Raw genomic sequence first — 23,809 nt, 5'->3', positions numbered from 1 at the left:
CCAGGACGCTGGGATCATGACCTGAGCCGAAGGCAGCCGCTCAATGAACTGAGCCACCCAGGCGTCCCTCACATCTAATTTTTAGCTTAAAGACATTACCAGTTGCTTTTAGTTATTTTTGAGTTGTACTTCTGGAAAGTTGAGGCTGCCAGACTTAAGACCACCAGATATCTAGAAATTAGGATAGTTAATTTCATGATTCTTCATTACTATTTTTCTTAAAAATACTCTTCTTCAAAATATAAGAATAATAAGCAAAACAGAGAAAACCCTTACTACTAAAGAGATTGCTTATGAAATGAATTCTTTCTCCAGCAAGGGACTGACAATGAGGGACTAATTATGCAATGATAAAGTGAAAGCCTTTGGCTGTAATCTCCATCCACTGGACTGCAGTGCTATGTGAGCACTCCAGCTGATCATGGTCTGGGTGCAGAGCATGTTATCTGCTTACTAAGGTAAGCAGTCATCTTGGGTTTGGGATGCCAAGCCCTATTAATAGTAAATATATTAAATTTCTTCCCACAGCTTACACTTACTCTGACAAAGGCAAACTTGGAAGCAATTACTTGAGGATAGTTTGGACAACACCTAGATAATCAAAACAGGCACAATGAAGCACTTCCTGAGGTAAGTACTTATGGTTCCCTGGTTGAGCCCTCTAAAATGGAGAAACTTCCTTCTGAGTTAGAAAAATAGTTCTGTTCACTATTTGTAATCCTATAACCAGATCTCTTAGAATTGCATAAAATAGCACTGTATTTTGGCTACGAATAATTTGGTCACAAGTTTCCTCTGCTGCCCTACCTGAATACTGATGTTAAGAGAGCACTTACAGTAGGAGCTTACCAGAGATCATAGAGAGCACAGGCACGAAAGCATGGGGTAGGTGTACTTTGGACAACCTGGATGCCATGTGTCTTCTAAAGCCTTAAGGTCAAGGTTTAAGGAATCAGCGAAGTAGTCAAGGAATCAGTATAATTTGTGTGGAATCATTTTCCTGGAAAAAGTAATTTTAAATATTCTTTAATTTAGATTTTGGTTGGCTGGCCATTCATATGGGCATTTTCAAACATTCCTTTTTGGTAAAAAAATGTATATATTTTATGCATATGTATATATTTTATGCATTTATGGTAAAAATGTATATATTTCACACACACACACATATTCATATTCTAAGCTTTTGCTCTTCCTGCCTCCTTGATGCCTCTGAAGTCTGCATGAATTGTTGGTTCCCTCAAGATTGTGCTGTGTAGAGTAACATATATGCTGGTGTATTCTATGGTGATATCGAATTGTTCTGAAAGCCATCTGACTGGAATTATAATTATAATTATTTTTAAGGGTATTTGATGGCCATTCACAATCTATTAATGAAATTCCCAGAGAAATTTTACATATTAAAATATTATAAAAGAGAGTTATTCTGGTCCCAAAAGTCAGAAAATAATAACATACTTTCCAGAATATTGAGTTTCTTTTTCTCAGGATAGCCTACTTCTATTACATATTCTTGCCCCTTGCTGTGGCTGTTTTCTCTAAGCAAATAATTAGTCAGCTCACTTCTTTTAGGAAGTGATTTCATTCTTTTAGTGGCTGCCATTTAAGATTTTCTTTTCCTCACTGATGTTGGTTGCATCACTGTGTGTGGAACACCTAGATCAGTTTGTGGGGGAATCACTGTGTTTTGGTGGGGCTACTGGTTTTAGAATTACAGAAAGTTCTCAGGAGGTCACTGTTAAACCATTTACAGAAATTAGCTTTGTTTTATTGTACAGAATATTTCTCAGCCTGTTTGTCTTAGCTGTGTAAAAGGACAATATTTGAAAAATCACTAGGACATCTGCCAGCAAAATACTGATGTGACATGATTGTGGTTGCCATGGTAATTAACCCATCGATTTACTCACATGTTCATGAAAAATTGGTATTTTTTAATCCCTCCTGAATGTAAACATGGTGTCTTTTAGTTGCAGAAGGTTTTAGTGTTAGGTGAAGCTTAGAGGTCAGGGTCTCCTTTTGAAAAGGGGGAGATGCTAGTGGTAAAGTCTGGGGCAAGATTCATATTACTGGGTTTCCTCTTCAAAGTCTTCATTTAGAAAAACTTGAGCAGCCTCACAACCAGCCATTTTAGGAGAAATAGTAGCATTTGTTTCTGTTAGTTTTCTACTAAGCTGAATAGCTACAACACTATGTCTAGTAGGGATGAGAAGATTTTTGTAATTAATTTGTACTTGGGTCTAAGAACCAATCTGGTAAAAACCTGCTGTGACTTCCCAAATGCCAGCACCAAGAACAGAACTAGCACATCCCAGTCAGTTCCATGTTCTGATACAAATCCTTCTCTTCCAACTCAAGACATATATTTTATAAATATTACTTGACATCAATCATTTAAATATGAAACAGAAGATAGGGTAACAGATTACATATCAAGAAAGAAAGTGAGGAGTTTCATTGACCATTGGTTTTGAAATAATAAAAGGAAACTCAATAATCACTGTCCCAAGTTGACTATTGCTTTGGCCCTAGTTTGTGTTTTTAATGCTTTTTTATTAAATTATAATGTGTGTATAGTCATTATATGTTGGTGTTTTTAATGCTTTTTATTATATATATATTATGTGCTTTTTATATATACATTATGAGTATATATTCAGTATATGTTGGTGTTTATGGAATCAGAAGGATAGGAGGGCAAGGAGAATTACCCTGAATTACAAGCTCTATCGGGTCATTTAAATTGCCTTTTTTCCCCCTGTAGTCCCTTTGAACAGATGTGGGACAATTTCAGCAATCTTTTCATTTGAACCAAAGAGGAGGTTATGTAAATACAGCCTGAAAAAATAAGGTGTTTATTCCTGAGCTCAGCAAATACATTATGCAGAATAAGGAGTTGATTCTGAGAAGAATTCAGTATTATTTAAAAGCCCACAGAGTCATTAATCTGTCAGCCTCTGAGTTGCTCTAGAATGAAATGCTTCATTTACAGCTCCAGAAGAAATGAGGTTAATCTTAAACCAGGTTGGGGGAAAGAATGGATTTTAATCCCTAGTTAAATGACAGGATACCCACACTCTGCTCTTTCTAGCTCACTTCTGCCATCAGTGTAACTGACATCAGTGTATTAATGGCATGGCTGTTCAGAGCATAGCAGAGTGGAGAAAATATCTGATTAAAAAATTACATGAAATATTAGAAATAAATGTCACAGGATTAATACACCAAGCTGAAGGGTATATTTGCAATTAAGAGTAGATACAGGATACTGTATAAGTAACCTGTAGTCATCTAGTGACTTTAGCCATGGTCTGCATGAAGGGAATACAAAGATAAAATGCAGAAGAAAGTGTATTTATATACATGACCAGAAAAGGAGGGAGCACTTCTTGAGCCCCACGTAGAACTGAGGCTTAGGGTTTAGTTTTTATATATCATTAATTTTATTTAAGTTGATGTATATAATAGGGATGGCTTAAAACTTGTACCAAGATCTTTTCCCATGCTAGGATTTTTTTAATTGAAATTATATTTTTTACAGTTATCAGAACATTATGAAATTTTCTAACAAAAGAAATCTTCTAAGTCACTCCCATGTAAACAATTGCTTCCAACTATGCCAGCCTCGGGATCTCACTTTCTTGGCCATAGACTTCACTGCGTACCTTTCTCCTCTGGCAGAAGAAAGTGAAGAAAAGCATCTGTCACACTCACACCTCCATGGGAGAAATTTTGAGAAATAGAACAAAGTTATAACCAGTTCCTGGCTATAAGGCAATGAAAGGGGGGAGAGTATTTTACTGTTATCATTAGGTAAATAAAGGCTTCCAATTAGCAAAAATATCTGTAAAGTGTTTTTTTAAGTAATTCAACTCAATATCTCAGTCCACCGATTTCATTTAGTAGGCACTTATCGCTAATAATTCCAGACGTATCCACATTTTAAATTTTTATTTTCTCTTTATAACAATTGTAACAAAGTAGGGATTACTATCCCTTTGTGCAGAGCAAGGCAAGAGGACTTAGCAAAGTTACATAACTCATCAGGGGCACAGATATTTGAAGGCAGGCCTGTCTGACCTCCAGAGCTGTTTCTCATCGTTTCTGCACCAGGTTACGTCCTCCCTCTGTGCCTGTTGTGAGGTGCTGGGTGACACAAAAGCGAATATGAGGGGACCTCTGCTGCAAACCTACTACTTGCTCCAGAGGTGAAGCCCACACATAGAAAACTCTGGTGTAAGCGGCAGGGTGCTCAGGACATGCCATTGGTATTTTGTGGCAGGAGTTTTCAGGGAAGGCTTCACTGAGGTGGGGCTGAGGCAAAGGAGGACTCAAGTCAGAGGCTGGGGGAGTGGAGAAGCCGCTGGGAAGGAACACAGCCTGGGAAAGCGTGACCAGCTGCCATAAGCAGCAGCTGGTCCAGGTTTATTGGCTGTAGACCTTTTTTAGGGTGAGTGAAAGAGAAGTGGCAAAGATAAACTCGGGGCAGTTCTCAGAGATCTTTGCAGGCCCAGCGTAACACAGCCCAAGAGCATGGTAACCTTTTCAGCCAGACCTACAGTGGGACCTGAAGAGAAGGGAGAGCCTGATGAAAACTCATTTTGCCTTCCTTGTGACACAAGGAAGGCTTCCTTGTGTCTAGTCTTCTCTTAGAGCCAGAAAGCTAGTCCATTCCCTTCACCTGATGAATGAGAGGGCAGAGACCCAGAGAAGCAAAGTAGCTTGTCCAAAGTCACACAGCTCATGGTGGCAAATGGCCAGAATGGAAGTCAGGCTTCCAGACACTTCCCTATTTAATCAGGCAGTATTTCCACTCAGCACCAACCAACGTCCACTGCTTTTAAATATTTTTTTTTTTATTTGAGAGAGAGAGCATGAGAGGAGAGAGATCAGCGAAAGAAGCAGACACCCTGCTGAGCAGGGAGCCCAATGAGGGACTCAATCCCAGGACTCCAGGATCACGACCCAAGCCGAAGGCAGTTGCCCAAGCTACTGAGCCACCCAGGCACCCCATCCACTGATTTAAAAGGGCAGATGATGTGTAGAGTCATGCATGTAGTTGTTCCAGAATTTGCTTAACACTGCTTGAGAGATGATGACTGAGCTTAGGAGATAGAGAAGCAGAGTTCTGAAAGGAGGAAGGTTTAGGGCCTGAGCATCCAAATACCTCTCTCCCTGGAGACAGGTACTTTTACCAGAGTTTTTTCTTTCTTAACACACACACACACACACACGCATGTAGATCACATGTGTACTTATATACATGCACGTGCACACATGAACACCTGTGTATATCTACACATACATATATTTTAAATTATTTTGTTCCCTGCGTTAAAAGAAAACAACAACAACAAACTGTTTCCATATCCTTGTTGAAATATGTTAACCTGAAAAGTTTCCTGGGCACTTTCCTGTGATTGGCCTCACCACCTGGCTCTGGTAGAGCGCCACCGTCGGCAGCTGCCCTCCCGTCCCTTTGCTCTCTCTCAGCTTTTCAAGGCCGACTTTCCAGCCACTTCACTGTTAAGCTCTTCCTTCAGAGCATGAGCAGGATAAATGAAAGCCAGGGACCCTCAATAAGTATTGGTTTGAATTTCATTCACTGAACTATTGTATGAAGGCAGGAAGGCATACTGATTTTCCATATTGTTTCTGTCTCCTTGTTAAGAGAATCAGGTGGCAGAGGCTGGCTTTCCTGTCCAATCTCAGAGGAAGGTACTTTCTTTCCTCTGTCTCTCTAACACTCTGGGCCATTTCTTTTATAGAATTATCACACTGTTTTTGTTTTTACCGTCATTTTTTTTACTAGACTATAAGTTCTTTGTGGACAAGGGTGGCATGGGATTTGCAGTGACACTAAGTTTTTGGCTCTGATCTACCTCTTCCCTCTGCCATAACCCCCCACCCCATTCTCTACTACACAACTTCTCATTTTGTACTCATTCAGTTTAGTGAAGGAATAAGTAAATTACATGTCAATGATCACTTTTCATTTTTCTCCCCAATTCATTTCAAATCTCCTTCCTTCAGCTACTCCAGGTCTTTTACTCAACAGAAATTAAAATATTCATAATACTGAGAACATTCTCCATGAAATGAATCTCTAACAGTAACAGGCCCACTCCTTATATGCCCTCTAGAAGGTTTTGAGGCCCACTGTGGATTATGACTTTATTTATAGATTTGGTTAATTTGGGTTCTTTTAAAAATATTTTTATTTACAATAAAACTTTATATTTGAGATTATGTTTAAATACTTCTTTGTTTCTTTTTTAAAAATACTTTTCAAATGTCAAAGTAAAATGTGTTTGCTGATTCCCTTATAAATAAGTCAATGAAAGTATTCTCCAACTAGTAAAACAAAAAATCTGAATTTTGTAAAATCTGAATTCTTGTAAAATGAATGTATTTAAGCATCATTTTTTAGTAGAGTAGGGGATCATCAATAAATCAAAATAAGCCTGTGCCTCCTTTCCTTTGAAATGAAAAGGATAAACCATAAATTTATTTATTGTTTTAGTTATCCCTCTGTCAGCTACTGCTCTCTAAGCCCTCAGATAAAATTTCCCTAGAATGTAAAAACAGTGCCCTTTGTTCCAGCAATAGAATGTGGAATGGTGTCAATCCATGATAAATTTATATCACTACTTTTCAAAGGCAGTGCGATCTTCATGCCCAGGGCACAGGGCAGGGCCTCACCGTGGCTCGGTGGGGGGAAACACTCTGGTCCTTCCAGAGGCCCACAAATGGTTCTTTGTGATACCATAGTATCAGTTCATGCATCAGGTCCTGTCCAGCCTATCTTAGTAGTAGCTAGCTCATTCTACACAGGGGCCCATTTACAAGGCCAAACCCCTAATGACAAGTTAATTCCCAACGGATTTCCAGTGCTCCTAATTAGGAACTCCCAATAGAACAACTAGATTTTTTTTAAAATATCATTTCAGAAAATGCATGAAATGCTGGAAACGACCACTGTTTTGTTCTTTATGGCCACTTAGATGGAAAATGTTTCATTTAGGAAACTGTAGTTTGAACCAAGAACTGTGATTATTTTGTATGTATCCTTCCTCACCAGTAGTGTACTTCTTATTTATTACAGGCTTTCTTCAAGCAAGAATTAAGTTTCATTAGCAAACTCACTGAAACTGTTCAAAATAAGCCACTTTTCTCTTATTATTCCAAACGAAGACGTCAGTAACAAATTTAAGATGCTGGAGTAGTGTTGCACTACAGGTACCCCACCCCCACCCCGCAGGCAGGGGGCTGCATGGTTCTGGGTGATTCTCCCATTTCAGAGGCCCCATCCCTGCTGTGTGGATTCCTCTAACAAAGCACCACAAGACAGGAGCTCGCTTTTATTTGGTGTTAGAGATATGATCCATTTTGAATAATTAACACTGGATGGCTATTCTGGTTCAAGCCAGAGAATGAATGTTAAATAATAGAAGTGATCATAACTGCCTTGTGGAAAAACACTGCTATGAACTCTACCATAAACCTTACTCAGCAGCATATTAATAAACAGTTGTAATAGAAAATGTTGGAAATAAAACATGCATAAGTAGTTCTAATTATTAAATCAGTTTCTCTCAGTGCTTGTGCAAGGCATTGTGTTAGGAAGCCACAATAAGTCCTTCTGGAACACTATCAAAATACTGTGATTAAAAAAAAGAAAGAGAAACAAACAAAAATTTCTGTCTATGCATGGAATTATTAAACATGGGATAGTGATCAGTATTTTCTCCTAGTACTCTTGAGAATGTTACTGTTGTTCCTACCAAATGTAGATCTTTTCAGTAATGAGTTGAGAATCTTCCATCAGAACTAAGAAAATAAGTCTAATGTTATAAAGGAAAAAAGCAAAAGATTCCCCTAATTAAAAGTAAGCCTCTGGTTTTGGTGATTTACACCAGGAAGACAGACCAAGCAGAATTATAAAACCCCTTAATAGAATTCAGATGGTAAAGAGGGTGTGGCTATAATTGTTCCTCTAAGAAGAGGACCGACCTACCTTCCTTCCTTCCTTCCTTCCTTCCTCCCAAACCAACCACTAATCAACTTAAGAACATTTCATGGTCCATTTTCTTAATTTCTTCCTTTTCATGGTAAACATGACAAAATATTCTCCCAAATTTCTCCCAAAACATTTAATCATGTTTATTCTCCTCTGGACCTTCAACTTTTTTTCATAAACTTTACAACTTAGGGACTTAAACACATTCAAAATCTTAAAAAGCTAGCCCCTAGCAACAATTTACGGTAAAGAACAGCCATCCTGAGCCGCTCATAGGGAGGCTTTGCTGATCTGGCCCTTTCATGAGAAAGCAAGTTGGATATTGTCACTGTCATCAAAACAAGGCTTCCAAAGTAAAGGGCAACACTGGTGTTTCCATCTCTGACCATGCCTTAGATTTATGATCTAAATGCAAAAATAAATTATATCTGTCAAAACATTGTTTGATCTGATGCTCTGGCTTGAAAAAAAACACAAAGTACCCAGCAAAGCAAGAAAACATAGTGCCTAGCATAGCGAGCTGGCATTTTAGTGAAATATTTGTGGGTATTTTGGCCCATTAGGAAAAATATTAAAATAATATCCTTAATAATTAATATTATCAGGATAACTGGCCCAGAAATTACAAAAGAATAAAGAAGCATTATATAAATGTCACTCTGCAAGTGAATGGGCATTTCCTGGGCACAGTTTGTGGCAGTATTTCTGTGACAGTGTGAGAGGGATGCCGTACACTTCAGAGATGAGCCCAGAGGGATGATGCAGCATCTCGAACCCCTCACTGTACATTTCCACTAGGTCTCTCAGTCTTCGACAACAGGAACATCCTCAGGGAAGTGGAAAAAAAGAAAAGAGAAAAGCAAACAGAACTTGATGTCTTTTCTCTCCTTTTATGTAAGGCTGTCTTAATGTAAAACAGCTCCCCAGGCATTTTCTTCTCATGTGCAAAGAGGCCAGTGGGAGAAATTATAGATTGGCTAGAAGCCATGGTACACCTGGACATCTGGCCCTAGGAGGACACTTCTAGGCCTCAAGCCACATCTTTGTATGGATCTATCTGATGGAGAAGCTGCATGGGGGGAAAGTTTCTAGTTTAATTTAAGCTGTAAAATGGTCTGATGGTTTGTACTTAAGTAGAGTAAATACAAAGATACTCCTTAAACAATAATCAGAACCCTTCGGTCTAGGAAGATTTGGTACTACAAGAACCTGATTGTCCTGAGAGTCCTGACACATGAACTGAAGAGGCTTCATCTGCGGAGGTGGCCCTTGTGCTAAGCAAACGACACAGGCACCATAAGGACAGATCATGGAAAGCTTTTACCTTCAACTTAGTAACAGGCATAAAGCTAACCTGTAACATCATTCCCACTTGGCTGGTGACCAGTTAACAAAGATATTGCTCAATCTTTTCTTCTGGCACAGCTATCTACTAGATGGAAAAACAAAATTTTTTCCAAGAGAGAAAGCTGAAGTTTAGTAAAATTTCTCACTCATCCAATTAAAATGTTCTTCTGGGGGCCCTGGGTGGCTCAGCTGCTTAAGTGTCTGCCCTCAACTGAGGTAATGAACCCAGGGTTCTGGGATCAAGTCCCACACTGGGCTCCTTGCTCAGCGGGTGACTGCTTCTCCCTCTCCCCTCTCCCTACTTGTGCACACATTCTCTCTCTCAAATAAATAAATAAAATCTTTTTAAAAAAGTGTTCCTCCAAATTTATTTTTAGGTTACCTTTTTTCGGGGGGGAAGGAACCTGATAACCTCCTAATACATTTTAGGATGTATTTGACTAAAATAGTTGAATATCAGACTTTATGAGATAGTAAATCCATTTTTTGTCTTTCAGCAGAATCTGACTTCACATAGATATTTTATATGCACTTTTGTAATGGCTTTTGGTGATCATTTTATACATTTTAATTGTTATAACCTTTTTTCTTAAATAAAATAAAATGTACTTATTATACAAAAAGGAAAATATATATTAGCCAAAAATGAAAATTAAAATTGCTCATAATTCTTCTACCTAGAAATACCACTATTAACATTTTTGTTGCATATCCTGCATCTTTTTCTCCTTGTTCATACCTCACAATTTTTTTTTCTTTCGAGAGAGAGGTGGGGAGGGACAGAGGGAGAGGGAGAGAGAATCTTAAGCAGACCCCATGTCCAGCACGGAGCCTGGCGCAGGGCTCATTCTCAAGACCCTGAGATTATGACCGGAGCTGAAATCAAGAGTCAGATATTAAACCAACTGAGCCACCCAGGTGCCCCGCCATTAGATTTTTTTTTTTTTTAAGAAAAAAGAGATCATTTCATATGTGTTTCTTTCTAATTTTTTTCTATTTGTTAAGTATATTATGACATTTTCTCATATTATTAGATCTTCTAGAACATAATTTTGTTGCCTACAAAGGATTCCATTCTGTTATCTTAGTGTAGCAGTTTGGTTACTTACTGTTTCCTCCATTCCCTTTGCATTTATATGATATAGATCCCATGCCCTTGTATAAATAAGCCTATTAGAATTTTTATTTTTAACACAGGCTGTCCAAGATATTAGGGCCAGAGCAATTAAGCAAAGGAACACAATCCAAGTGTTGGTTCATATTCATAGATGGATCACATGACTAAGGCTATTAGTTAACTACTCTCATTAATCTGAGTGACCCTGGATCACCTTATATTAGAGTTGGAGGGATTAGTGAACATTGGTGAAAAAGAAACCTCTTTTAGAAATGACACCAATAAGAAGTTATATAAAGAATTCTGCCTCTTAGGAATCCATAGTAGGAAGAGAAGATGGGTTGAATGTAAGTTCCTAGATGAGAAGTCCTCTTTACTGGTGTAGCCTGAGTCATTCTGAGACTCTAAGCAGTACTGTGAAGTAGAAGACACTCACATATTAAAAATAAAAGTCAGTGCCAAAGATGTTGTAAGTACATGACTGGCGACTATACATTTCATAGTTTGTTGAATTACTGGAGTGAGATAGAGGGTGCTACAAAGAAAACTTTGTTAGCAGGAGCCAAGAAGAAACTTGTCAAGAGGTGCAGTTTGGGGAAGGTTAAATCAGGGAATGTTGGAAAACTAAAGGTCAATCCATTTGTTCAATGAACTGATGAGGAGGCCTTCTGGCAAGTCCAAGATGTGGAGGGACTGGGCATCAGAGAAGACCGCTGCTACACAAGCAAGTCCTCTAGGGGGACAACAGTGCCTAAAGGAAAGCAGAGAGAAGGAGGGAAAGAATGAGAGCAAGGGAAGAATAAAAATAGTGCCCCCCACTCCCCTGCAAAGCACTAAGGAGGGCCTGGAAATGGACCAAGGCTAGCTGAGAGGCTGTCTACAGAGGCAGAAGACAAGAGCGGCCACAGCACGTTCTTCCCCAAGACTAAGGGACAGACAACTTCTAAAATACAAGGATACTGTCTTCAAGGTACTGATTTATTTTTAAAATGTTTTTAGGCAAAGGTACGAAAAGAAAGGATTCTTGGCTGAGCCTCACGTGACCTCAGTTTTTGGAATATCAAATATACTAGAACAGAGCATTCCAGAGTTGCTGGTAGCGTTCTCGCATCTTCACAGACCTTGGGTTCCCTCCCAATAATGGGTTTTGTAGATTCACCAAATAAAATAACATGGGATTAGAAAAATGAAATATGCTTGTGAATCCAGAAGTCTAATGGTTGATTTTCTTTTGGGCTTTTCCTGCTGGTGGTGGCTGCTTTCTGTTCTCTTCCAGACTTCTAGTGGAAGGGTGCTGTCTTTTGTCTTTGACAGAATGTTGTTCCAGGTGTGCCTGTATTTTTACTGTAAATTTTTGTGGCGCTGCCTAAAATTTGTAATGAGGAAGCTGACTGGAAGATGTGAATTGCAACGGATCTGTTACAATACCAAGCCTGGAGCTTCCAGAACCATGAAAATAGGTAAGCATGAAACAAAGAAGTAAGCAAAATGTAAGCTTGGTGGGATTGTGGGCATAGTGTGTTCTATCTGTGTATAGTAATTTTAAACCACTTGTAGAGGAAAATTTTTGAATGACTTTTTTTAATTGTTTTTAATTTTACAGAAACATCACTGAGGGATTCAAAAAGTAAAGTAAGTAAAATTATTTCTGTATTTTACAGCAACTTTTCACTTGGAGGCTTATCTCCACTGTCAAAAAATGAACATTTTAAGGAAGAAAAATATACCAATGACTGTGAAAGCTGAGAAGAAAGAGTGGTTTGCCCATCACAATCCACTCTACTTTTGACATGAGAGCAGCTACTGTATGTGAATTTCTAGGCATATTTATGATGCACTTATGACTTTGTTGTTGAATTAATCCTTTTTTATACTTTCCAAATCACAGAATGAATAGTCCTTGAAACTAAGAGCAATGTTAACTCTCTGGCATTTCTTTAATATCCAAATCTTTGAACTTTATACCCAAGATCTCCCAAGAAAATCAGAGAAGCTACTGTGCTAGCTCGTTTAACAGTTAAGCATCCATATAAGAGAGTAAATTTGGGGTCTTTTTTCAAGATTCTTGAATATTATAATTTTGGCAACCTTAAGACTATATCCACCATGTACTTCACTTAGTCATAGGCATACTGCCCATTAACAAAGAAACCATGTATATTGGATAAGAAAAATAAAATAATATTTCAATATAAATAGCTTGAAAAAGATGAAAACAGTTTAAAAAAAAACAAACTTTTATGTATTTCTGTTTTACGTTAATTACCTTAATCAGGAAAACTGCACTACCTCCCCTATTGTGAAAATGTCTAATTTACTAGAATTCAAATATGAAACCAATTTTTGTTTTTAGTTTAGCTGTAGTTTAGTCTCATTTAGAAGCTCTAAGCGAATACTCGAAGCCCCATCTAAGACCCCACTCAAGCCACTGATGCTCTTGACAAGGGAACTGACTGAAACATGTCTTCCAGCTGCTGCAGACTTCAGTGAGTGTTCACCCTGACGCCATTGAGAAAACTATAGAGGACATCATGGAGCTGAAAAAAATTAACCCCGACATAAATCCACAGTAAGAATGCACTTATGCTGCTGTAAACGTAGAACACACGGCATATACTTAGTGTGTCTCTAATGTCGAGCTCACTAGCGTGCTCTCCCTCTCTCCCTGTCACAGTCATCTGCAATGTATTTGGTTTTCAGGTGAAGAATAAAAAAAAAAAAAAAGGGTGCCTTTTTCATATTTGTAAAGAGCAGCAACTCTCTAGTTGTTATCATTTATGTTTATGCTTCTGAGCTGCAGTAAGAAATCTGATGGATGCCCTGATATCAGAAGATGAAATCGAGGGAGCCCATTTATCCACGGTTGCTCCGTGTGATGTCTGTTTTACACGAACAGTAAATGTTCACGTTGTAAATGTGCCTAAGCTGATTCTGCTCCTTCAAAAATATCCCTTCAGTTTATGACAGGCAGATAATCTTGGAGACTGTTCCTACTTGCTTGTCAAGAAGACTGGCATGTGTGGGAGGGAGAGATGGTTTTTATTTGAAGACTTCAGAACTTTGTAATTTAGTCATCTCATCTTGGAAATATTAAAATTCATTTGGCAATGTACATGACGTTTAAAATTAGCTTTATATTTTCCATTGGGTGCAGGATTTTTTCAGTAAAATTTTGGGCTAAGGATTTTGGGTAGAATAAATCCTGTAGGCAGATATATTTAGAGACAGTTTAGGTAGGTAACAATCAAACTGTCTTTTAAATGTGCATAGGCGAGAACTTCATGTTATCTCTGAGAAAGGCTTTTAATTGCCAAAGACAGGGAGCTGTAGTTGAAGGGCCCTTCAGAATGCACTTTGTATAGGTCTGTCTCTTGGAAGAATTCTGGGTACTAGCTAATTGGGGCTCATCACAAAACTCCATTTCTGCATGGTCTCCATAGCATTCTTCTGCAGACACTTCAGCTAATTAGCTGTCTTTTCCTTATTCAGTCATTAAGGGTGATTTAATTATACAGTAAATATCTTTTTGAAACCTCTGACATATACTTTATTTCTTTGGGAAGATATAAGGCAATTCATTTTAAATTAAGTTGAGCCAAAAATTTAAGACTGCAGTTGGGCATGAGGGATATATTAGACTCACAATTGTATTTGGAGATTGGATTAGATTTAATAGTAAATCTCTTTTGTCTCTTCTATGAAAGTTTTATGTTTCATTCAGAAGCATTTCCTTGCCATCTATTCTTTTGATTTCCTTTAGGGCAGAAAAAACCCTTATAGGCAGGAGACTGTGTTTTTACATCTCAATATGGATGTCAGTGTTTTCTAGACTGACATGACAAAATGTAATTTTTTAAAATTAAATAATTTTCTGGAAAAAAATCAGGAAAATAATTTTCTGGAAAAAAATCCAGGAAAAAGAGAAGGCTAGGGAAATATTTTATAATTTATATCCCATTACTACCGTTAACCAGCATAGTTACCATACAATGTTATACTAGTTTCAGATGCACCATATACTCACTCAGCACTTCCTCACATTCCCTGGTGCTCATCACAGCACGTGCCCTCCTTCATCCCCATTACCTGTGTCCCCCATTCGCCTACTCACTTCCCTTCTGGTGACCAGTAGTGTGTTCTCTGTAGTTGAAATTCTGGGTCTTGGTTTGTTTCTTTTTTTTCCCCTTTGTTTTTGTTTGTTTTGTTTCTTAGAGTCCACATGTGAGTGAAATCATACAGTATCTGTCTTTCTCTGACTGACTTACTTCACTTAGCATAATACTCTCTGGATTCGTCCACATTGTTGTAAAAAACAAAGTTTCATTCTTTTTTATGACTAAAATTCCACTGTATGTGTGTGTATATATGTGTATATATCTATATACATCTATATAGATATACATAGATATCACATCTTTATCCATTCACCTATTGATGGACACTTGGGCTGGTGCCATAATTTTAAACCACATTTTGTTTTAATTACATTTTTTAAGTGCTGCTTATGCACTTGAAAAATTACTACAGTAAAAATGGGGGGAAAATGGAATTGGTCCCTATTGTTGCTTCTTGTTTTATTTCTCTTGCTCTCTTCCTCAAAATCAACTCTCTTCTCAGTCATTCAGTGATTCCCTGGGTAACCAGAGCCACTCTATTCTTTTCCTAAATTTAAGTATCTCATTTGGTTTTTTGGTGCTATGATAACAGATAATTATCAGTGCCATTTAATTGAATATTCAGTTTAAGTTTAGTATTTGGGCTATCTGACCCTGTGCTCAATATGTGGAGTAGGTATACAGTCCTAAAATGTGTAATTCTCTATTACTCCCAGCATTAGACTTAACCTCTAAGCATCTTATTTTCTCCTCAAAAAAAAAAAAAAAAAAAAGATGGTCATGATTATAATAACTACCACAACAAAAATCTTCAAATTTAGTGTGAATTGGGAGTCGGACCATATTGGACAGTAACTCTGGGTGGAATCATATGAAATTGCCAACATTTAAGTATCTTTAAGCCACAAAGTAAATGGCTGTAGAGAAACAACAGGAACACATAAATGTGAAATACTACCTTCAGATTTTAAAATGCCATCACACAAGTACAGGAGAATATTTACATGACAGAAGCTTGTATGAAAAAAGGATTTTGGTGATTATTTTAGTCACCTGCTTGATAAAGCTGTTATGTGAGTGATTGAAAAGACCCTATTTTATCTGCTATGTTGTAGGGGAAAAAAACAAACTGAGGTCACAGGAAGTAGTGATCCTCTGTGTATCACACTTGCCAGACTGTTTCCGTTCTGGTGATCCGTTTTAAGGGGACTGTTATCCAAACAGAACACATTCAGAGAAGACTGAGTGAGAAAGTAAAACATGAGAAACTCATGTCCCATGAGAGGGAACTGAAAGAATCCAGGATTTTTTTTTTAAGCCTGAAGATCAGACTAGAAGAAAGAATCACTATCTTAAAATAAGTAGTCATGGCAGAGGAAGTTGGAAATAAATTTGCTCAGAGAACAAAATCTGAACCATTTGGTAATAGGGAAAGCAAAATTTGTTTCAACATAGGAAAAAGCATTCAGACAAATAGAGCATTCAGAATGTAATGAGAAATTTTATGAAGTGGTGAGTTCTTTCTCTTGGCATTGCCTCATGTGTCAGGGATGCTCCCAAGCATAGGCTTTCTTGTATTTGTTTCGATATTGTTGCTCTGAAATTTTCCTTCCACTGTGCCCCTGAGAGCAGTCTCTCTTTCACACACACATTATCACCTATATTTTCTACATCTTACTTAAGTTACTGGCGTTAAAGAGAGCCCTTTTTTTTAAGCCATATTGTTACAACTTGGTTTAAGAAAAAGCCAGAAAAAAAGGCAAATTTTAGCCAAGTTCTACAACTGTCCATTTGAAGCTTCAGTAAGAAACTATGCTGCCTCCACTCAAGAAGTAGTTGTGAGACCAATGCAGGAAAAGTAGCATTCTTTATTTTTCTGAGTAAACTAAATATGGTTCTATGTCCACAAAAAGAAAAGAGAAACTAGGCTTTGATTAAATACATCACGTATGAGCAATTTCCTCAATATTATATAAATATGGAAAAGTCCTATTGTGCACCCATCAAGTGAACTAATGCCAAAATATGTTTTGTTTTTCCTCAAGTGTGTTTCTTCTGTTTTTAAACACCTTAGGTTGGGAATCTCTCTTCAGGCTTGCCTTCTGCAAATAGTTGGCTACAGAAACCTTATCGCAGATGTGGAAAAACTGCGCAGAGAACCCTATGATTCTGATAACCCCCAACACGAAGAAATGCTTTTGAAGGTTAGACCTTGAACACATTTCTGTGCTTTTCTTAGGTCAGCTAAGCACTGCCAAGTACCGGCTAAGTGCTAGACACTGTTCAAAGAGGGAGGGTACAAAGATGAATAAGACATGGGTGTGGAACTGGTTGGCAAAGCCTACTTTGCTTGCTGGTTCAGATGTAGGAGGTAAATTCTTCATTAGAAAATTCATGTGGGAAGCTAAATGTAAAGCCATTTTTTTTTAATCTGAGAGAATATCAGAGGTGATTTTTGTGAATGCTCATATTCTGGCTTAGGTTTAGGCTATTTAACTGTATTGAAAGCCAGTAGGAGGAAGAGCATTTGTCAAAGAGTGACCTGGGATTTCCATTTATGACTTTTAATAGACATCAAAGAAGATGAAGTTGGTTTCTGCTTCATCAATAGCCCTCTAGGGAAATTACCTAAGATCTTATTGCTGATTATTTATTCATGTAACTTGGAGAGTATCAGAAGAGGAGGTTAAGGTTTATATCTGGTTTATTAAAACTGTTAGAAGAACAATATGCACTTGTAAATACTTCTGGCTGTCAAAGCAAAACCTTAAATATCTTATATGATCTGATGTGCATCATTAAACACCAATAAAACTTGACCCCAAAACACTGAATTTGGAGTTTAAGAAGTTAGGACCAAACCTTTAGAACTATTCATCTGAAATATTTTCTAAATTCACTCCTGAAAATAGATGCTTTTTAGGATGGAATACTTCCTTGTCCTTTGCTAGGATACAAAAAGACACTAACAAAATTGCAAGAAAACATTTGTTTAGCTGCCTTAACTTTATTTCATTGAAAAAAATGTCAATAGGAGCTGTAATTCTGTGTGAAAGAGTGCTGTATTTTTGTGTGAAGGAGTCCGTGCTTTTGTGTATGTAAATACACAAATGACTTGTCTCTGCTAATTAGCGCTATATCTGATATGAATCCCTGAAATTTAAAGAAGGCTCATTCTTAGAAGTAGTTTTTCTTCTTCCCTTTCTGCTCTGCTTAAATTTAGCTAACCTACTGGCTGAGCTTCATTTCCCGTTATTGCCTTTTTTATCGTGTTTTCTGATAGAAGTAGTCAAGTTCAATTAAAATGACCTCAAGGTGAGAAATAAGAGGTGAATGAAAGAGAAAAGTGGTAGAAAACTTAACAGAGTGGCCACAGGCAACTGAAGAATGCCTCAGAATGGCCGTGATGCCTTCAGAATCAGTGACATCCTGGTGCCTGCTGTGCACCGTCTGAGTTGATCTGTTGTACGAATGCCGCACATTGTGGGTTTTCAACAAATATGAGTGAATGAATGAATTACTGTGGTTCATTAGATACTAAAAGTCAAGAACTTTTATGACATACCTTTTATCTGTGGTCATGATTTGAGTTTGTACGTGTTATTTTTTACTGGCACAACCATAAGAGTTAAGCAAAGTGATGGTTGGTATCTACAGCTGAGCAAACTACAAGCATTTCAGTCCAGATTCTGATCCACACAGCTAGTAAGTTATAAAGCCAGGGATGTCCATTGCTGCCTTAAGCACTCTGAGGAAAGGTATCTTTTCTACCCTCAAGTATCTTGCAATCTAATTGGGGAGATACTATGCATCTACAAAATCACTAAACCTTAACCACAGAGCTCCCTCAAAATAGCTTTTGAATGTTTCCTATGTCCACCAACTTATTCTAACATTATCTCCAACTTGGGCTATTGTAATAGCCTTATAATTCTGCCACTAAGTTTTAGCTTCCTACATTCCATCTTCTAAAACACTGCTGGAGGGATTATCTAGTCACATTATTCCTTAGGTTAAAAACTTAAGGGGCGCCTGGGTGACTTAGTGGGGTAAGCCTCTGCCTTCGGCGCGGGTCATGATCTCAGGGTCCTGGGATAGAGCCCCACATGGGTCTCTCTGCCCAGCAGGGAGCCTGTTCCCCCACCCCTCTCTCTTCCTGCTGCTCTGCCTACTTATGATCTCTCTCTCTCTCTCTGACAAATAAATAAATAAATCTTTAAAAAAAAAAAAAACTTCAGATTCCCTCTATCTGACAGAAGAAATCCCATGCATCTTAACATGGCATTTAGGACCCCTTCTATCACTGCAAGCTGTATCTCCTGTATCCACCATGCTCTGTCATTCACCTTGACCACAACAGGCTGTGTATCCCATATGCCCAGATATTTGCCCATGTTATTCCCTCTATTACCTATTATTCTCACAGCAAAAGTCAGCTCTTTTTAAAATCCTTACTCGTGCAATTTTGAAATCTTCTCTAGTCTCCCCAAGAACGCTTAGGAATGGGATCTTTATTCTCTTCTTCAGTCAATTCAAATCCCAATTCTGATAATAAAATCAGTAATAATAAAACATTGAGAATTTAGCACACATTAATCATCACAGTAAATGTTTTGCAGCATTATTTCACTTAATGGTCACAATAACCTTGTGGTGAGATACTGATATTATCCCCATTTTCAGGTGAGGAAAATGAGGCCGGGCAGTGAAGTGTTAGAAAGGGTTCCTCACTACTGTACTACACTACCTCCCAAGGGAGAAACCATGTCTTTTTCCCATTTGTATTTCAAAAGGCTAGCCTGTGGTTTGTGTTTATTTTTTTTAAGATTTTATTTATTTATTTGACAGACAGAGATCACAAGTAGGCAGAGAGGCAGGCAGAGAAAGAGGAAGGGAAGCAGGCTCTCTGCTTCACAGAGAGCCCAATGCAGGACTTGATCCCAAGACCTTGGGATCGACGTGAGCCGAAGGCAGAGGCTTCACCCACTGAGCTACCCAGGTGCCCCCATGGTTTGTGTTTAAGTCCTGATCTTAGGCTGCTTCATTTTTAAAATGGGTAATAATACCCTTGTTATCTAGTCCATAAACTGTTTAAAGCAAGAGTCAGCAAACTAAAGCCTGTGGGCCAAATCTTGCCTCCCACCCATTTTTGTAAGCGAAGTTTTATTGGAATATGTCCATTCATTGATGTGTGTACTACCTGTGGCTGCTTTTGTACTACAATGTCAAAATTAAGTAACTGCAGCAGTGACCTTTTGGCAACCAAAGCCTAAAATATTTACTATCTGGCCCTTTACAGACAAATTTTGCCAACCCTTGATTTAGAGACTTTGGTAATATATTGCCATATTGTTTAAGTGCTTTGATTTATAAACACAGGAGACCATTATCAGTGCTTTAGTCTTAAAGTATAAAAAGATTTTATGGATTTTATGATCATTCAAATATAGGGTGAGATGAAACTGAATAACATTACTTTATGTTCATATAGCACTGTTCATGTAAGTTATTCACATGGACATTTTTATTAAACATTTTCTAACCACATTAATAATAAAGTGAAAATTTAAGGTGGAGTCACATACTTAATAGAAAATAATAGGAGTTCCTGGCTGTCAGTCACTTGAGCATCTAACTCTTGATTTCAGCTCAGGTCATGATCTCAGGGTCATGGGATTGAGCCCCACATTAGACTCTGCACCGAGCATGGAACCTGCTTAAGATTCTCTCTCTCGGGTGTCTGGGGTGCTCGGTGGGTTAAGCCTCTGCCTTCAGCTCAAGTCATGACCTCAGGGTCCTGGGATCGAGCCCCACATCGGGCTCTCTGCTCAGCGGGGAGCCTGCTTCATCCTCTCTCTCTGCCTGCCTCTCTGCCTGCTTGTGTTCTCTCTCAATAAATCTCTCTCAAATAAATAAAATCTTTTTTAAAATAAATAAATAAATAAATAAATAAAATCTTAAAAAAAAAGAAGAACAATTTTTAGCTATTGGTCTAGTCTGTCATGATACATGAAATTATTAAAATGGAATTTCTTTTTAAGCATTATTCAAACTTTTTATTCCCCTATTCATCTAATGAATGAGACTGATAATCTACCAATAGAAATCAAATGTTTGCTTTTGTCATTTCACTCCACTATGTTGGGCCCTGAGGTTACTTCAAATTATTGGCTAAATGAGTGTGATGAGCTTTACCAACTGTTTCCTTTCATTCTGGTTTGTTTCATTGTGGCAATAATCAAATCAGTTCCTAAAGAATTTTTAAAAAGAGGATTTTTCGCTCATATTTTTAGTCCTCCTCTGTTGAACCCCAAAATTTTCTGTCCTGATGAATGCAGAACACTGGCAAATTCTCATATGCATAATATAAAAAGAAATTTCTTATATGCATGTTTGCTATTTTGCTTTTAAGCATGATAGATTTACTTTCTTCCCTGATCTTTTTCTCTCACCCTTTAGACTGCATTTACCTGTTAAGCCATTAGCATATTATATCCTTTGAATTGTATTTTTTTGGTTAGTGTTTCCTATCACTGAATATTATGTTCTATATTGTCAGATGTGAGAATTCACTATAAAGCATGCTGTTTCTATATTACTAATATCTGTAAGATTTAAAATTCATATATCATAGAATAAATAATATAGAAGTTGAATTATGTCCAAACAGTAATAAGAAAATTTTTACATTTGCATTTGTCTCTGTTTATAATAAAGACAAATAATTATTAGTCTAAAAGGTAAATTTGCTTATGTACCCATCTCTATTTATTAGAAAGAAGAGTTTGAACATTATAGTTATGCAGCTATGGGTCTCACTCTTTCTCAAGTAATAGTATATGTTGAATCTATCTTTCCATAGAAAACTCAGGAAAACAGAACCAGCTCCTTAGTAAATAGCATAGTGTTTGCAATTTGTATTTGCCATTTAATATATGCTAATTGGAATTAAAATTCTTTTGGGTAACTCTTAAAAATGATAACATACTTTGAGGTCTATTTATTCATTAACACCAGTGACCCTCCTTTATCGAGTTATATGATGCTTATTTATTCTCACCTCTGCTACAGGTGAGAAAGGAAACTCGGGACGCCTGGGTGGCTCAGTTGGTTAAGCAGCTGCCTTCGGCTCAGGTCATGATCCCAGCGTTCTGGGATTGAGTCCCACATCGGGCTCCTTGCTCGGCAGGGAGTCTGCTTCTCCCTCTGCCTCTGCCTGCCTCTCTGTCTGCCTGTGCTCCCTCTCTCTGTGACAAATAAATAAATAAATTAATTAATTAAAAAAAAAAAAAGGAAACTCAAGTCAGTCCACTTTTCTTTTTGTTAATAATGCTGTAAAAATAATACATGGCCTCAAATTCTTCCCTATTCACCCCTTACCTTCATTCTCTGACATATTTTTGAGGACCTTTTGTGGGAGATTATGCAGTTATATATATATTTTAAAGATTTTATTTATTTATTTGACAGAGATCACAAGTAGGCAGAGAGGCAGGCAGAGAGAGAGAGAGAGGGAAGCAGGCTCCCCGCTGAGCAGAGAGCCCGATGCAGGGACCCTGAGATCGTGACCCGAGCTGAAGGCAAAGGCTTAACCCACTGAGCTACCCAATGCAGATATATTTTTTATCAGAAATTAAAACAAGGGTGCCTGAGTGGCTCAGTGGGTTGAGCCTCTGCCTTTGGCTCGGGTCATGATCTCAGGGTCCTGGGATTGGGCCCCTCGTTGGGCTCTCTGCTCAGTGGAGAGCCTGCTTCCCCCTGTCTCTCTGCCTAATTATGATCTCTCTCTGTCAAATAAATAAATAAAATCTTTAAAAATAAAAATAAAAAAGAAATTAAAACAGAAAGATGTAAAACACTAAAATATACAAGTACACATTTCATAGCCTCCAGAGTAATGACACTGTCACATGTAATGCAGCCTCTGGAAAATTCCACTATATACTCATGAGAAGATGAGACAGAAACGGCAAATAACTTCCTAGTTTCATTATGAAATAGTCTTTACCTCCCAGACCCTCTGAAAAGGTCTTGGAGTCCCTTCAGGGAGTCTTCAGAACACGATGAGAGAACTGCTGTCAAAGATCGTTGAAATATGATCAAATCTATATTCACCTTTGTACAGCTCCTCCTAATAACACAGTTTACAAAATCTGCCATAGGAAAGAGTGATTGTGTTTACATCAACAAGCTAACTTTCTGTCTTATCTGCCAGTTATGGAAATTCCTGAAGCCCAATACTCCATTGGAATCTCGGATTTCTAAGCAGTGGTGTGAAATTGGTTTCCAAGGTGATGATCCTAAAACAGATTTTCGAGGAATGGGACTTCTGGGCCTATACAATTTGCAGTAAGTAAAATGGAGAAGGGTCGACTATTAAAAAGTGATGTCCTGGTCATGTGGAAATGACAAAGCTGAGTGAGTTATCAGTTCCAAAAGCCACTTTATAGACAACTCCAAGAAAATACTGAAGTCCTCTGATAACTCAGGTTCCTAAAACTTAAAAAGGTACACCTCTTCCTTTTCTTTGGCAAACTTCATTGTGTTTTAGAAGTGGATCTCAAATGTTTTTATTTTTAATTTTGTATTATGAAAAAATTTAAGTAGATACAAAAACAAATGGACAACTGTAAAGAACCCCCTTATACTGCCCAGGTTCAGTGATTATCAAAATTTTTAAACACCTGCAATGCTTATTTTTTTTGGCAGAAGTGTTAATGAAATCCTATACTGTCATTTTGCCTTCACATTTCAATTTGGAGTGCTAATAAATCAGTACTACCTTATACAAACCACAGTGCCATTATCACATCTAACAAAATTAACAGTGATTCCTTGCTGTCATCTGTATCCAGTTCATACAAAAATTTCCCAGCTCTCTCAAAAATGTCTTCTTAGGCTGGCTTCTTTCAATCCAGTTCTATATGACTATCTACACATTGCATTTAGTTATTATGTCTCTCCCTGTCTACCTTCTCCTTTTGACCCCTCCCCAATGTCATAAACTTGTGCAAGACCCCAGGTCAGCTGTCCTCAAAATGTCCCATGGCCTGGATTTTTCTGAAAATTGGAGGTATTCGGAAAGCCTGAGGAAATTCAGATTGACATACGAGGGCAGCCCCCATTGTCCCCTGCTCAGTCCTACACTGAGAGGGATGAGAGGCATCACGGCTTGATGGCTACTTTGTAAAGTCCCCCACCAGCCCT

General features: G+C 37.8%; 1 protein-coding gene across 3 annotated transcripts in view; it reads left to right on the top strand.

The window, feature by feature from the left end:
- Nucleotides 1-23,809, top strand: part of ELMOD1 (ELMO domain containing 1) — a 61,994-nt gene that overhangs the window by 21,403 nt on the left and 16,782 nt on the right. For 2 of the 3 annotated variants that reach the window (XM_044257721.1, XM_044257723.1), the window contains 6 exons: nucleotides 529-630; nucleotides 11,802-11,947; nucleotides 12,091-12,119; nucleotides 12,959-13,056; nucleotides 16,677-16,806; nucleotides 22,818-22,951. In XM_044257721.1, coding sequence (XP_044113656.1) covers nucleotides 614-630; nucleotides 11,802-11,947; nucleotides 12,091-12,119; nucleotides 12,959-13,056; nucleotides 16,677-16,806; nucleotides 22,818-22,951 — 554 coding nt within the window. In that variant the 5' untranslated portion in view covers nucleotides 529-613. Of the gene's footprint in view, nucleotides 1-528; nucleotides 631-11,763; nucleotides 11,948-12,090; nucleotides 12,120-12,958; nucleotides 13,057-16,676; nucleotides 16,807-22,817; nucleotides 22,952-23,809 lie in introns of those variants that run through there. The other variant, XM_044257722.1, reaches the window with a different exon arrangement.

This window comes from Neovison vison, chromosome 7 (assembly GCF_020171115.1).
Source record: "Neovison vison isolate M4711 chromosome 7, ASM_NN_V1, whole genome shotgun sequence".
NCBI classification, from domain to species: Eukaryota; Metazoa; Chordata; class Mammalia; order Carnivora; family Mustelidae; genus Neogale; species Neogale vison.
This window is presented reverse-complemented; position numbering and strand designations above follow the sequence as displayed.